This window comes from Diceros bicornis, chromosome 1 (assembly GCF_020826845.1).
Source record: "Diceros bicornis minor isolate mBicDic1 chromosome 1, mDicBic1.mat.cur, whole genome shotgun sequence".
In the NCBI taxonomy this organism is placed as follows: domain Eukaryota; kingdom Metazoa; phylum Chordata; class Mammalia; order Perissodactyla; family Rhinocerotidae; genus Diceros; species Diceros bicornis.
Window position 1 is genome coordinate 44,255,514 of NC_080740.1, and position 17,279 is coordinate 44,272,792.

At 36.2% G+C, this 17,279-nt stretch overlaps 1 protein-coding gene across 6 annotated transcripts in view; it reads right to left on the reverse strand.

The window, feature by feature from the left end:
* Positions 1–5,829: 5,829 nt before the first annotated feature.
* The window catches only part of CEP120 (centrosomal protein 120), a 76,458-nt gene continuing 65,008 nt past the window's right edge, over positions 5,830–17,279 (reverse strand). For 4 of the 6 annotated variants that reach the window (XM_058539398.1, XM_058539388.1, XM_058539378.1 and 1 more), the window contains 2 exons: positions 12,907–13,052; positions 5,831–7,730 (listed from right to left, as the gene is read on the reverse strand). In XM_058539398.1, the coding sequence (XP_058395381.1) occupies positions 7,496–7,730; positions 12,907–13,052 (381 nt within the window). In that variant the 3' untranslated portion in view covers positions 5,831–7,495. Of the gene's footprint in view, positions 7,731–12,906; positions 13,053–17,279 lie in introns of all 6 variants that reach the window. The other 2 variants (XM_058539417.1, XM_058539408.1) reach the window with 2 other exon arrangements.

Consider the following 17,279-nt stretch of genomic DNA (forward strand, 5'->3'; position numbering starts at 1 on the left):
CTTCTTTTTCATTCCTAGCTGTCTCTAGATGCCTCAGCTATGCCCATCTTCCCATAGATCATTTCTGTGTGGTTATTCTCCATTTTTTGCTCCACTGTGTTGCTGTAGGTTCTTAATTGTACTCTTGAGTCCTCCCAGGGCTATTTTCATTCATTTATAGCTGTCTATTTGTTTTTTGTTGGGGGACAAAGGCTGGTATCTCCTACTCTGCTATCTTGTTTTTTTTCTGTCTTATTTCAATGGCTGTGAACCTGCCACACAATATTAAATAGAGATAGTGAGAGAAGATATTCTTTTGTTCTTGATCTCTAGGGAAAGCACTTGCTCTTTTACCATTAAGTATGTTAGCTGCAGGTTTTTTGTAGCTGTCCTTCACCAGGGTGAGGAAGTTCCTTTCTATTCTTAGTTTGCTGGGAGTGTTTATCAGGAATAGATAGTGGATTTTGATAAATGACTTTTTTCACTTGACCACTATTATCACTTGTACCCCGAACTGGCTCTTGGGACATTCTATAGAATGCCTTGGAGCCTACGGATTTTAAGACCATCTTAGATTCCCACTGAGTTTGCCTACCACCCCCCTTTGCTGGCCAACTTTATGGACTACAGGCTTATAAACAGATTGGTTTGTTTTTTTCATTCTCCTCATATGCTTACCTCTGAAGTTGCAGTGTGACTAGCAGCTAATCTGATGTAGTTTATGACATAAATTGTTCCTCTGGTTCAAACAGGTTTGATACTACTTTCAGTATCAAATTTAGTATCCAAATATTCTTACTGAATCGGAGAAAAAGTCCTTTTTGACATAAAATAATTAGCGTGCATTATCAGAGCTTTTATTAATAATGCTGTGATTGGAAACTTTTTTGTTTACTCCGCATCATAGCAACTGAAGCTATCATAGGAAAGGTAGAACAATGAGTGTAGACAAAGGATGAGGAGAAGGAAAACACAGAAATGCTATTTTGTTCATTCTTTGCTGTTGATTACATGAAGGGATTGGAAGCCCACTGTCACTCATATGATTCACTAATAACCAGGAATGATATAATCTCTCTCCAAGATATCATAATAGGAAGAACAATATTAATACTTTATATATAACGATATAGACTTTTATACTAAACAAAGCACTTCCACAGAGTTTATATATATATATATATAACAAATTCCTTAATTTATTTGATCTCAGTGGAATGGGCAGATTATTCTCTTTTATTTGGTAGAAGAGTATGCCACCTGGAATTGCTAAATATATACACACACTGAAGGTAGCATTAAAATGACTACTGCACATATGCAGAAAATTTTCAAGTTCAGATTCATGCTAGAACATACCAGGTTGACAACTGCTTCTCCTGTGTATGTATACTGCTGGATTCATAGACATGTTCAGCTAGATCTGGACAATGACACTGAGGTTCAAATGATAATACAAAACATGATAATAGCAGAACCAGCGTAACCACCTGACAACTTTATAGACCTTAGAAAGAAAAAGAAAAGAATTTTCCTTTCCTGAAGGAAAATTTGGGTGCAAGCTCTTCTTTCCACTTTCTCCTTCTCTTTCTTCCTTCCTTCCTTCTCTCCCTTCTTCCCTTTTTTCCCTTCCTTCCTTCCTTCCTTCCTTCCTTCTTTCCTTCTTTCTTTCTTTCATCTTTTTTGAGGGTTTTCTAAAGAATCTTTTAAAGAAAATTTTGGGTGTCATTTGTTCCTGGTAAACACCTATATATTGACAGGGAGGTAAGAGATAAAGAAGTGTGGATTGATAATAGGGGAAGAAATGGTAGGCCAAATGTGGGCTGGCAAATACAATTTTTATTGGTGAAAAAAGTCTGTGGGCTAAATTACTCCTGAATACTTTTTATAAAAGTATTTCCTATTTGGTACCTTTATTTCCTATTTGGTACCTTTATTTTCTTTTTGCAAATTTCACAAATTTCAATTAGTTACCTACATAAACTTCTATAAGAAACCAAGACAAGACTATTAATCTCATCTGCCAACTAGGAAGCTAACTCAGGAATTAAAATTTCCTTCCTTAGGCAACGATTAGGTGAATACCCCAGTCTGCTATACTATCTCATCCAATCTAAACAGGATGACTAAAGATATGTGCTATTAATGCCTCAAATTCCTGGTTTGACATACCACCTTCAGGGCATCACGTTTTGCACACAATCTGAACTGAATTCAAGTAATGCAATAATAGTCTTGCTTGAAATTCAGAATTTCTTTCAAGAAAACATGAAAATTTTAGTACCCAAATCTTTTTCAATTTTTCAGGTTATAGAAAGAAGCTGTAGAAATGAAACCAGTTCTTCAATGCTTTTATTCCTATTCAATCTGTTCACTAATATGAGAATTTGCTAGAGAATTGAGTAATATATTGCAAATCTACTGGGCACAGACTCTCTCACTATTTAGTTGGCAATCACTAACATTTACAATAATGTCAAAGTAGGATTTTGCAGCAATATTTTGTTTGCTCTTGCCAAGTTTTAATCTAAAATAATGAGGGAAATGCAGCACTCATCCAGTGTATCTGCATGCTTTTGACTAGTTAACATGCTAATCAAGAAAAGGGCTGTGCTGTCCAATTATTAGATAAGTTATTTGGAAAAGAAAAAATATTTGTATATGAATTTGTGGATGAAATGTTTCCAAGAAGAAATTATATATGGGCCCTATTTTAGTTCTCTCCTATTATGAGTGACGGGTTTAACATTCTTAGAAACCTTACGAATATAATGACTACATCTTTAAAAGCCTCCAGGGGTTATTGTACATTAACGTATCAGAGTCAGTAAATTATTTACCTATAAATTAATCTTTCTAAACAGATTTCCAACCCCCTTCAATTTGAAAGGTAAACTTCTGAGTCTCCACTTCAGCAAGTTTATATCTGAAGAGCCTACATCTGTAAAAACATTTCTAATGAAAACACAAAGACAACCCCCAGAGAAGCAAATAAAATGAGATTTAAGTATATAGCAGCCTTTCTACAGTTACATTCCTAACAACAGTGGATTCTAATTTGATGCCAAATAGAGGTTATATAACAAAATCAGTGAGCACTCTAGTTCTTTTGGTTTTAGTGAAAAATTTAGGTGCTTAAACAATTCTGTCTGTATTTCCCCATTTACACCAAGATAGAGGAGTTACATCTTTGTCTCCTGAGTCATGCAAGCAGAGGGCCCATGGGATAGGAAGAAGCATAACGATTGTGCTCTCGAGCAGGTGGCAGAAAAAGTGCATGTTGAAAAGTCTGGGCTCCAAGGCCTATGTTACAGTTGCCAAAAAACAAATATCAGAGACGGATTTAAATTTTCAAGTCATAACATATTAAAAATTATTCAACCAGACTTTACTCAGCACTCCCACACAAATCACTTTATCAGTTAATAAGACCACCAACCAACAATAAGATTACCACCAACAAAAAGACACTAAGCCTAATTTAGGAAACGTAATCTGTCGTGAAAAATTATCTAATTTGTGTTCATGGTCTGGACTATCACCTAAATTAAACAACCAGTGTTTTTTGGTCTTGATTTTGTTGTCATTATTCTTTTCTTAAAGGATGACAAGACCTTAATTTTATAAAACATGAAGGCATTAAAATTCCAAGTTTCAAGCAGCCTCCAATTTACCTTTAGAAGTCAGGATGAAAAAATAGCCATTCATTTTCACTAATTTCAGATTTTGTTAACAAAAGTGCTGCAAAAATACAATGAAGTATCTAATCCATTCCTATAATCAAGGAATGAGAAGACAGTATCTTCAAGAATGGCTTGACAGGCAACTCGTGTGCAGAAAACTTTCAGCATGAAAACACCGGGTAGGCAGATACGAGGCAGTTTGAAGCCAACATTTTTTTAAATTGTGGTAACATACATATAACACAAAATTTTGACCATTTTTAAGTGTACAATTCAGTGGCATTAAATATATTCACGATGCTGTGCAACCTTTCCCACTATCCATAATCCAGAACTTTTTCATCATCTCAAACATTCAACAGTAACTCCCCATTCCCACTCCCCCCAGCCCCTGGTAACCTCTATTCTACTTTCTGTCTAAATGCATTTGAAGCAAACTTTTTAAAAGCCAAACAATCCAACAAACAAAACCTCTCAACTTCAAAAGGGCCTGGGCAGTGAGGCCAGGAGAGCCTATTTCCCTAGCACCTCAGTCATCATTAATTTTTCACATCTATTTTGACTGGCAGACCATACACGATCTTTTCTTCATGTATTACTTTATGAACGCAGCAAATATTGAGTGCCTTCATGTGGCAGGCACTATTTTAGTCCTGGCATGTAGCAGAAAGGAAAATAGACCTGATTTCTGTCCCCATGGACCTTATATTCTGGTTAACTATACTTCTCATTATCCCCAAACTCTATAAAACATGGAAAAGCGTGCAGTTTTGATAAGACACCAATGGCATGACACATGCCCTGTATCAATAATCCATTTCCAGCACCACAGGATTTCTCAGAGATGTTACAGCAGAACATTATCTACCTTTCACTATTATTTTTGGTCACTGCTTTAATAGGTAATGGACAATAGAACAGTTGAGCTATATATTCTTAACTGACTGATGAATGTTATACCTGTATGTGGACCTTTAGAATCTCTGTATCATTTAATTCAACATCTGATAAAATGTTGTCTACCACAGAAACTAGTCATAGAAAAATACTTTAGGTTTTCTAATATTTCCAATTTTAAATATCAAATTTGGGATTCTATTTATATGAAATGTCCAGAATAGGCAAATCCACAGAGACAGAAAGTAGATTAGTGGTTGCCAGGAGCTGAGGGGACGGGAGAATATGCAGTGACTGCTGATGAGTATGGGGTTTCTTTAGGGGATGAAGAAAATGTCCCAGAATTAAATAGTGATGGTTGCAAAAGCATATAAATATACTAAAGACCACTGAATTGTATACTTTAAAATGGTGAATTTTATGGTATGTGAATTATATCAATTAAAAAAATCAACTTAGGTGTCCAGTCAAGCTGGACACAACGGTAATGAGAGGCCAAATTTTAAAAGTCCATACATAGCTATCAGAGGACCCTTTTATAGAGTGCAAAAACCAGGTCAGTCCATTCTGAGGTGGCTGAGGACAAGCAATATGTACGATCTGAGAACTCAGATTCAGGCGGGGCAGCATCTGGACAGAGCAGTAAGTGGATGAGAGAGTCATCGAGTCAGACTCTACTGTTCTACTCTGAAGTCGTTTGTGCAGTGACCCCAATGCGTCTTTAAATCATACTCAAACTCTCCCATCTCCTGGAAGCAACAGGAATCCAGGTCTAGATAGACATCACTGGGATACCCCTGAAAAGGAACTCCTCAAGTTTATACAGATATGGCACCACCACGTATACCTGGTAGACATGATACACCCTTCCACACAGTATGTGCCAGCCTTAGATGTGGAGACCAGACTTTCTCCATGAAAAGGACTCACAAATATTTTAAAGGTAAATTTTATTTCACATGACTATTAAAATATTATATGTAGTAATGAGGAAACTTATTCACTCACTGACCCACTCACTTGCTCATTCATTCATCTACTGTGGTCATACTCAACTCCCAGGCACTGACAATAATTTAGTAATCAGTGAAAGTATGTTAAATGCCACTCACAAATGAAATAGCTGTTGCTGAAGGACTAGGAAAAGGTGTTAAAATTTCAGATTCTCCCAGTCTTAAGACATATAAAAGTACATGCAATGTAAGCACTTAAAAACCAAAAACACAAAGTGACTTGATATGGGAAGTGCCAAGCACTTGCCCATTCGATTTAGAAACAAAAGTAATAGACTGCTTAGGAATTCAAAGATGCAAACAATTATGATTTTATTTGTTAAATTACATAGCCAAAAGATTGCTGTACAGAAGGCAAAATAAACCACACATCCATTTTAGAAAAGTCCTTTTTGTTTCTTTAAATCTAAGGCCCCCTCTAGTGTTTAAAAACAGTCACACGCAGCATACAATGCAATTGAAGGCACAGTCACCATATTTTACCCCAGATCTTCCGAAACAAAAATACTTCTGTTCCATTCATGTGGCACGAAAATCAATGAGAGAAAATGTATAACCATAATTAATATTTCAAATTCCTGCTATGATTCACGTATTCATTATTCTCTCATTCAGTAATTTCTTTCTCTGTTGTTTATTGCTTGGTTGTTTTTAGAAGATTAATACTTTGTTAATAAGGAAAGAAAAACACATAGTGTGTGAAGGGACTTGAATTTCCCAACCAAGAAATATATCTCCTTAGAAAACAACAGAAAATTAATTTAATGTTACCAAATAGTCTATTCGGCTTTTATGGAAGTTATCAATAAATAGTACACACTTCCTAAAGTATATACTTAAATCTATTACATTTGGAAATCAGAAGTTTTAAACTACATATATTTTAAGACTCACCTAATCTGTGAATTTACTGATAAACCTTTTCAGTGCCCTGTAAAAGAAGGTGGAAGGTATTGCTTTGAGGGCAAATATTGGCCCTGAAGAATACGATGTAAAGTAATTCTTAGAAGTTTATGCAGACATGCACTACATAAATCCAATGAGTTAATCTCATGTACTTTTGAAAAAGACTGATTAAAATTAGGGGGAGTAAAAAATAGCTTTTCACTCTTTGTTCTCAGCTAAAGCCCTTATGTGTCTGTTTCCATGTTATATTACACAGAGTTTGAGTTAACAACTAGTATTATTATTACTGGAAAATAAAAAGAAATCTCTATTTTCAACAAAAGAAAACAATGCAATTTTGAGCAAGAGACTGACAAAGACAACCTTATTAAGCTATTACTTCATATTCTTAAAAGTTAAGAGTACACTGAAAATTCAAAAATTCAACAGCTCTTCAAAAATGTTTACTCTTGTATTAACTTTAAATAAATGGCTAATTTGCCATTCAATGTATCATATGGCTTCTCTGCTTTCTGTTTTCAAACTTGTTACTCGCAAATGTTACAAGTTAAAAAGACAGGTCATTTAAACTGAATTAAATAAAACTGGTTATATTTACAATTGGCCTCAACTTCTAAGATATGTATATTCAAATGAAGAGGACACAGCATTTTTAAAGTGCAACATATACTCTTTTGGCTCAACATGAAAAAAGTTATAGAACTGGAAATCACTATAGTCACTGCTCCTAGAACAAATCTAGTGAAAAGCTGTTTTGAAAGGTAGCCATGAAATTATGAGAAACACTGAAAAGTCATTTAAAGTGAGTATATAAAATGCAATTACAAATAAAACCACAGTGGGAGAGGTAGCATAAAGTAAATAAAATCAAATAAATACTATACAATAACATACAAAATTCTGCTTATAAAAAATTGAAAATTGCATTTTAAAACATCCATTTTCCCTTCTTTTGACGGTTTTACAATGCAATTAAAATTTAGACCCGGAGTCTCTGTAAAGATTTTCCAAATGTTATTAATTACTGGCATTGTTTTTTGCCAAAACCTCTCTGATCTGTCGGTCGAGTTCACTTATTATTCGATCCTCGTGATTATACACCCCCGTCCTCATCAAAGTATCCCTTTCTTCTATTAGGCGAGTCAAATAATCATCCAAACCTTCTTCCAATGCACTGCCGTGTGGGCCATCCATTTTTCCACTTGCAATCTCTCTGGAATCCTGGTTCTGTTTTTGTTCTTGTTGCCTTAACCTGAGAAGTCAAGAACAAATATCATTCTAGCAGGCAACAAATACTGTTTTGGTTTTCTTAACACCACCATTTAAAAACAAAATGATTTAATGGTAAAATACGTTTTTAGCAATATTTTCAGGAAGAAAACTAAAACCAGTGTTCCACTTGGCTAGTCAGAGTTAGCACACTTATAAAAGACAGTTTTAAAAACAATACTTGTTTTTCTAATTATAAAATACATGAAAACTAGATCTTTTGGAAATGTGTGGAAAAAAATAAAATCATTGTAGTCTTATTCAGAGATAACCAATCTGAGTAATAATTTTCTGTATTTGTTTTCAATGGGAAAAATGCATATATATTTTAAATACCTATTTTTCTAAAAAATTAATGATACTATATATGAAATATACTATTTTTTCACTTATTAATATAATGAATATTTTCCTACATCATTAAGTGTTCTAAATGGCTTCATTAACATTCCACCATTTGGATGTATCATTATTTAATCGTCCTTTATTGTTGATTTTTAGGTTGTTATTAAACTTTTCTTATTACTGTTTTGAACATAAAAATTCCTTCTAAATTCATTCAAGAAATATTTAGTTGTACCAAACAGTGGTAGGCTGTGGGGATACCGCAGTGAATCAGGAAGAAAAGTCCCTACTATAATGGAGCTTATATGACTAATTAATCATAGAAAGTGAAATTCTATAAAAGTGAATGCCTGGTTCAAAGGGCATATACATTTTAAGACTTTGTATGGATATCTTCAGGTAATCTTGGTGACGATCTCATCGAGGAGATGAGGAAGGAGAGCAAGTGATAGCCTGGAATTTGGGTATTTCCAATGGAATATCATTAATTGCACTGCCTTGAAAATGGAGAGTATACTTACTAAGTGATAGCAACACTAAGACTGCACAAGAAGTATGTTTTAATTTACAGTCATGCATCACTTAATGACGGGGATATGTTCTGAGAAATACGTCGTTATGTGATTTCGTCGTTGTGTGAACATCATAGAGTGTACTGAAGAGGAACAAAATCTGTCACCCTAAATGTGTCTCTTTAACATGAAGATTATTTTTAGGCTGATTATTTTTAAGAAATAAAAGATTCAGCAAGTTTTTCTTGTTACCTCCCCCTTAACTGCCTGAAAGAATTCAGATTAAAACACCTGTCTCAGGAAGTGAGCTATCACCTTAGCATAACTTGAACTAGGTGGTAGACAGGGAGGAACCTAGAAAAGCCTGTTGGTTAGGCTGCCCTCTGTGTTCTTCTGTTTCCATGTGGCCAAACACTTGTTTTCTAAACATTTGCTCCTTTTCACCTACCTGTGAATTACCTTCCTTCCCTTTGAAGTCCCTGAGTCTCCCCATCCCAACATCTTTTGTCTTTAACTGAGGATGTTATTTAAGGTGAAGGCTTCAGCCATTTTGGTGAGTTACTCAGTTTTCCTGGGTTTATCTCATGTATACATGTTATTAAACTTTTGTTTTTCTCCTGTTAATCTGTCTCATGTCAATTTAATTCTTAGACCAGCCAGAAGAATCTGGAAGGGTAGCAGAAAATTTATCCCTCCCCTACAGTACTTATACAAACCTAAATGATATAGCCTACTAGACACCCAGGCTCTATGGTACTGATCTTATAGGACCACCATCACATATGCAGTCCTTCACTATGTGGCACATGCCTGTAATTTAATTTAGAATGTACAATTAAGATATAACTTGATACTCCTCCATGTAACTGGCTACAAAAATGTTTAAATTTGCAACTACTACTAAATTTGATCTTTAAAAATAAGTAAGATAAAGTAGTTGAGTCTAAGCCTCTGCTTTCTAGATGGTCTTCAGAGTAAGTAAGCCAGTGAGAACCAAATCCACTTCTGAATTTACACATGGAGTGAAGGAGAGGGGAGAAGAGCCAGTGAGGAGACAGAACTGCTCTGACAGAAGAGGAGGAGGACCCCAGAAAGGGTGTAAGACTGTTGGTAGGATACAGTTTCATTTGTACCGACGACCCTCTGAAACTTGAACTGACTCCTAAGATTCCCCACCAAACAACAGGAAACTAAAGTATACAGTCCAGGAGGGCCGGTCCTGTGGCCTAGTGGTTAAGTTCAGCACACTCCACTTCGGCGGCCAGGGTTCAGTTCCGGGGCGCGGACCTACACCACTTGTCAGTGGCCACGCTGTGGCAGTGACCCACACACAAAACAGAGGAAGATTGGCACAGATGTTAGCTCAGGGTGAGTCTTCCTTAGCAAAAAAAAAAAAAAAAAGTCCAAAGAGGACACCAAATATCTCCATCTGTTCTAAGAAAGAAAGCCTAAATAGTAAGGGCACCATGCTTTGACACTGGAGTGGAAATCAAGCGGTTAATGGGATACTGGTACCAATTTGATACTGGTACCCAATTCATGTGGATGGGTAAGGAATGATTTCTCAACAGTTGTTTCCCCTACCCTAATTCTTAAGCTCTCTTGGAGGAAGAGGTCCTCTAGGCAAATTAATGACACACAACACCAAACTATGTACCACAAAATTCAATAACTTTCCTTGTTCTTCTGTTTATACATGAAAGACAAATGGAATTTTTACACAACTGATAGATTATCTCTACCAAATCTTTACGAAAATGCAAATCAATTATGATCATAATAAGATTTTAGAATTTTGTAGCTGATAAAGCCCATAAAGTTATCAAAGGAAACTTTACTTCCCTGACAAACGCTATATCTGGACTCCACTAACACACTTCCTATCACTAGGAACCTACTGTTTTGTAGAACTGCTCTGTTACAAAGTTCCTTCTTATATTGAACTCAGTATGCATTCTTATACTTTCCAGTAAATGCATATGATTCTGCTCAAGAGGATAACCTACATACTTCTTTTTAATATGGTAGCCTTCCAGATATTTGAAGACAGCTATCTAATACTTTGCCCAAGAATTCTCTTCAGGTTCAATATCCCTCATTCTCTGAACCACTTCTGGTCACATTCCATTGGAAACTCTCTAGGTAGCTGATTTGCCTTAAAGTATGTTGCACATTGGTAAGAACACCCCAGAGGTGATTCTACCAGTGCTGAGAACTGAACACTACTTCTATGAACATCCCTAACCACACTGGCTCTTTGGCAGCGAAGTCACACTGTTATTATTGGCCACTTAAATCTTCCTAGGCTTCTTCACATGAACTCTTTTATTATGTCTTGCCCATCACTTAACAGATTTTTCTCATAATTTATACAGAGGACTCTGCTTTGTCTAATATATTTAATCTTGTTGGTTTTAGTTCCATCTGAATCCTAATTTATTAAGATATTAATGATAAGATTCTATTTTGTATGATCCACAAATTTGATAGGCAATTGACTATCTTTAAGCCACCAAAACAGTGCTTAGCAAACAGTAGAGGCTTAATATATATTTGCTATACTGAAACCAAAAAAGTGCTATATATGAGAGCAAAATTTTGAAAGGCAAGGATCACATTATAATTAATTAATTTGTAACATCTTCCAAGTCTACAATATAGGAGACACCAAATAAATATTTGCTGAATAAAAAGAAAATAACAGCACGAACTGAGCTCTGCAGCATGGATCTATAGACATTGACCTTTTGTAACTGATATTTATACATTAATATTGTAAATGCAGTTATTTGATTCAGCTATGAACCCACCCAATATAGTGACTGAATTTTCCCAGCTCATACATGGAGATGTCATGGGATATTTTGTCAAATGTATGTGCTATGGACTGAATTGTGTCACACTCAAAATTAATATGTTGAAGCCCTAACCCCCAATGTGATGGTATTTGGAGATAGGGCTTTTGGGAGGTGACTGGGTTTAGATGAGATCCTGAGGGTGGGGACCTCATGATGAGATTAGTGCCCTTATTAGAAGAGATGCTGGAGAGCTTGCTCTCTTTCTTCCCACCATGTGAAGACACAGTGGGAAAGCAGCTGTCTACAAGGCAAGAAGAGAGTCCTCACCAGAAGCCAACCATGCTGGCACACTGATCTTGAATTTCTAGCCTCCAGAGCTGTGAGAAAATAAATTTATGTTGCTTAAGTCACCCAATCTATGGTATTTTGTTATGGCAGCCCAAGCTAAGAGAGTATGCTTTGCTAAAACAAAAATACTAATCTCTTGCTAAACTAAGTTAAAAAGTCTTCCTTCAAACTCCCCTCCAAAAAGACTATAATTTGTTCTTATGCTGCCTCCTAATGGTGAATTTTCTAACACGAAATACTGTTGAAACTGTAACTAAGATGAACATGACACTACAGAGATGCCCAGTGTAGCACAGTAGTTAAAAATGCAACCTCTGGAATCAGATTTGAACTCTGGCTCCACGATTTACTAGCTGTGTGACCTTGGAAAGGGTACTTAAATCTCTTTAATTCTTGGTTTCTTTATCTCTAAAATGGGGATAATATCTTCCTTAAAAAGTTGCTTTAAAGATTAAAAAAAAATGAGATAGGCATGTAATTTAAAATATCTCCTGGGCCGGCCCAGTGGCACAAGCGGTTAAGTGCACACGATCTGCTGTGGCAGCCCGGGGTTCGCCGGTTCGGATCCTGGGCGTGCACCCACGCACTGCTTGGCAAGCCATGCTGTGGCAGTGTCCCATATAAAGTGGAGGAAGATGGGCACGGATGTTAGCCCAGGGCCGGTCTTCCTCAGCAAAAAAAAGAGGAGGATTGGCAGATGTTAGCACAGGGCTGATGTTCCTCACAAAAAAAACAAATAAATAATAAAATAGCTCCTGACACACAGTAAGGGGTCAATAAATTAAAATATAACTAAAATTTAAATTTCTTACACTTTATGTAATTAAAAATTCAGTATAATCGATTACCTTGAAATATTAGCAATAATCGTGAAATAGTCACACAAAAATAAAATTTCAAGTACTAATGCTATGAATGGAAACAAAAAAGCTAAACAGATTTGATACAACTACATTCATGGCAAAAAATCTGAGTGTAATGGTCTTTGGCATAGATTTTCTACTCTAGAAGTCAGCTACATTTTATACATGATCTATTCTATTCTTGAAAGACCTGACGTTGTACTTTCCCTGGACCAATGACCAATTAAAAGGTTGTCCTATTAGAAGTTTTGTTTTTGTATGAAAAAAAAAATGTAATTTTCTAGTCATTATACCTGTTCAATTCATTTCTTATATCCAACAATTCTTGTCGCTCAGTTTTTACTGTATCTTTTTCCTCAGCAGCCAGGTAACGTAGCCTCATCTGTTCCAATTCTTCTTGCTGTTTTTTAAGACGAGCCATTTGACTTTCTTGCTCTCGCTTGAAAGAAAGAAATAAGCCAGATCCCTAATATTAGGAATAAATATATTTCATATGACTTCGACTTGTGATTATAATCCTATTTATAATAAAGCCATGTTCTGTCAATTCTATGAGTCACATATCATCCAGAAATGCCCAGGTTCTCTTTAAAAACTCTTTCCATGACTTCTCTTCTTGCTATTAAACATAATCATTCATGGTCCAATCAGTGACTGAGGTTAGCTGAATATCATAAGATAACAGAAGTTGAAGGCAGGGAAGAGTCTGCTGTCAACATAATGAGTCACCACAAGGACCAGTGGAAAGAGCAGCATCTAAGAAATGGTTAACAAAGGCGTACCAAGAAAACTTCAGTAACTATCCCTGCACTGGCTACTAATCCACTCCCACCTCAGGGAATAATATGCCTTTCCACTCTTTTCTCCAGGCTCAGACAAAAATTTATGCACATATAAAATTTCTTTAAAATAAATGTGTAACATTCCACAGAATGGATATTCCATGATTTATTCAACCTCTCTCTCAGTAAGAGACACTTTGGTACTACAAACAATGCTGCAATAAAACACCCTATAATCTAGCTCACGAATCTTTTTACATATTTCTTTAGGGACAGGTGCTTTTCTTTCTATAGGACAGAACCCCAAAATGGGAGCGCTAGATCAATAGATATGTGCTATCTCCTTTTTTAAAAAATAAACCTTTAGGGGCCAGCCCCGTGGCTTAGCAGTGAAGTTCGCATGCTCCGCTATTGGCAGCCTGGGGTCGGATCCCGGGCGTGCACCGACGCACCGCTTCTCCCGCCATGCTGGGGCCGCGTCCCACATACAGCAACTAGAAGGATGTGCAACTATGACATACAACTATCTACTGGGGCTTTAGGGAAAAAAAGGAGGAGGATTGGCAATAGATGTTAGCTCAGAGCCGGTCTTCCTCAGCAAGAAGAGGAGGATTAGCATGGATGTTAGCTCAGGGCTGATCTTCCTCACAAAAAAAAAAAAAAAGAAACCTTTATTCAGTAATAACAGAAAACTGCCAAATCACAAATGTACATTTTGATAAAATTTCACAAAGTGAACCATTCACATAACCACCTCCAGATCAAGAAACAGATTATCAGAACCCCAGAAGTCCCTCTGTGTTTCTTCCCAGTCACTAACCACTCATCCCTTCCCAAAGATAACTCCTACCCTAATTTCTAACACCACAAATAAGTTTTGACTGCTTTAAACTTTATATAAATGGAATTGTACAGTATATATTACTTATGTCTGGCTTCTTTCACTTAACATTGTTTTTCATATTCATTCATATTATGTGTAGCTGATAATGCACGTTACTACATAGCATTCCATAAGATGAATCTACAACTTGTTCATTCCATTGCTGAGGAACATCTGGGTTAGTTTCCAGTTTCGTATTATAAAGCTGATGTGAACATTATTGTACATGCCTTTTGGCACATATATTTATATGCATTTCTCTTGGGTATATTCCTTGGATTCAAACTGCTGGGTCATAAAACGTAAGAATTTCAGTATTAGTAAGTATTGTCAAACAGTTTTCAGAGTAGTAGTACTAAGTTATACTTCTATGTGCACATTCCACTGTTCTATATTCTTGTCAACATTTTTTTTCATTTAAACTATTCCGATAGATTATGTAGTGGTATCTCAGTGTGATTTTATTTTGCATTTTTTTCAAAGACTAATGAAGCTAAACATGTTTTAATATTTTTAATGGCATTTGGATATCTTCTTTTGTAAAGTTCCTGTACAACCATTTGGCACTTTGCTCTACTTGGCTATCCATCTTTCCTTATTCATATGTTTGTAGTTCTTTATGCATACTGGGTAAGCCCTTTGTCAGTTATTTAAATTGCAAATATCTTCCACTAGTCTTTGTCTTCCCTTTTCACTCCTTTAATGGTGTTTTTGACTTAATTTTAATATAGCCCAAATTTATGTCTCTATTCCTTTTTGGCTAGTGCTATGTGTAATTTAAGAAAATTTCTGCCTGCCTCAGTCTTGAAGATACTCTTTTATGTTACCCTCTTGAAGCCTCATTTAGATAAATAACTCATATGCAATTGGTTTTGTGTATGGTGTGAGATCAAGTTTCTTTTTCTCCCCATATAGAGCTCCAATTGACCTAGCAACATTTACTGGAAAACACCCTTTCTCCCCCACTGCTTGGCAGTATACATCACCTCTGCTCGTATATGCATGGGTTTGTTTCTGGACTCCCTAACCTGATCTAGTTCTCTATCCTTGCATTAAACTCGACTGTCTTAATTATTGTAACTCTTGTAATATTAACTCTTGATATCTGATAGTGTAAGTCTTCTACCTTTGGCTGTTCTTCAAAATTCTCTTAGCTAGTCTTGACTCCTCCATTTTCATATAAATCTCAATTTCTAGGGCTAAAAAAGAAAAGGCTAGCTGGGATTTGATTATGATTACGCTGAATCTGCAGATCAGTCTAGCCCAAACCAATATCTTTACAATATTGATTCTTCAATCAGTGAACATGGTTTACCCTTTAGGTCTTCCTTAATTTTAGGTTTTCTTTAATTTTAATATTTTATAATTCTCTACACACTAACATCTTTCTCTGAATGTGCTCGTAGGTATTTGATGTTTTTAAATGCTATTGTAAATGGCAGTTTTAAAATTTTCATTTTCTATTGTCTCTAGAATAGAGAATTGAAATTGATATTTACATACTGACTTTGTTTCCAGCAAACATGCTAAACTCACTTATTAATTCTAGCAGGTCATCTGTGGAGACTTTTTGGTTTTCTAAGTACACAACAGTGTCACCTGCAGATAATGGCAGTTTCATTTTTTCCTTTCCAACTGATGTACCTTTTCTTTCTCTTGGCCTATTACACAGGCTAGAACCTCTAGGACAATGTTGATAAGAAACGGTGATAGAGGGCATCTTTCTCTCATTCTTGATCTCAGGGAAAACTTTCATTATTTTAAGGAAGATTTTTTTGTAGGTTTTATGTAAATATCCTTGATTAGATTAAAAAATTTCCCCTACAGGGGGCCGGCCCGGTGGCGCAAGCGGTTAAGTGCGCGCGCTCCGCTGCGGCGGCCCGGGGTTCGCTGGTTCGGATCCCGGGCGCGCACCGACGCACTGCTTGGTAAGCCATGCTGTGGCGGCGTCCCATATAAAGTGGAGGAAGATGGGCACGGATGTTAGCCCAGGGCCGTCTTCCTCAGCAAAAAAAAAGAGGAGGATTGGTGGATGTTAGCTCAGGGCTGATCTCCTCACCAAAAAAAGAAAAAAAAAAAAAAAAATTTCCCCTACATTCTTATTTTGCTAAGAATTGTTATTATGAATGAGTATTGACTTTTCCCTGCATTTTTTATATAATCACTTGATTTTTTTTTCTCCTTTATTCTTTTAAGGTGGAAATAGCCAACTTTGCCTTTGTTTAATAGATAAACTTGATTGTAATGCTTACAAGTTTTATATCTATGTTCACGAGATTGATTAGCCAATTAGCTTTGTTTTTATAATGTCCTGTCAGATTTTAAGATTAAGGTTATGCTGGTCTCATTAAAAAAAAAAGTGACGGGGGTCGGCCCAGTGGCGCAGCGGTTAAGTGTGCACGCTCCGCTTCGGGGGCCCGGGGTTCGCAGGTTCGGATCCCGGGTGCATCAGTGCGTGCCCCGCTTGTTAAGCCATGCTGTGGCGGTGTCCCATACAAAGTAGAGGAAGATGGGCATGGATGTTAGCCCAGGGCCAATCTTCCTCAGCAAAAAAGAGGAGGATTGGCATCGGATGTTAGCTCAGGGCTAGTCTTCCTCACAAAAAAAAAAAAAAGGGAGACGTGTTCTCTTTTCCTGGTTTCTGAAACAGTTTGTGTAAGATTAGTATTATTTCTTTCTAAATGTTTACTAAAATTCAAACGTGAAGCCATCTGGGTCTGGAGCCTTGTGTGAAGATTTTTCATTACAGATTCAATTTATCTAATAGCTATATGACTGTTATATTTTCTTTTTCTTCTTGTGTCAGTTTTTTAAGTTTTGTTTCTCAAATTCACATAAAATTTCTCATCCTCTTATTTCTTTAAACGTCTGTGGGATCTGTAGCCTTTTTTTTTTTTTTTTAATTCCTAGTATTGGGAGTTAGTGCCTATTCTTTTTGTCCTGAACACTCTTTGCCAAGGGAGAGGTTCCTTTCAAAGAAACAACTTTTGGCTTTGTTGAT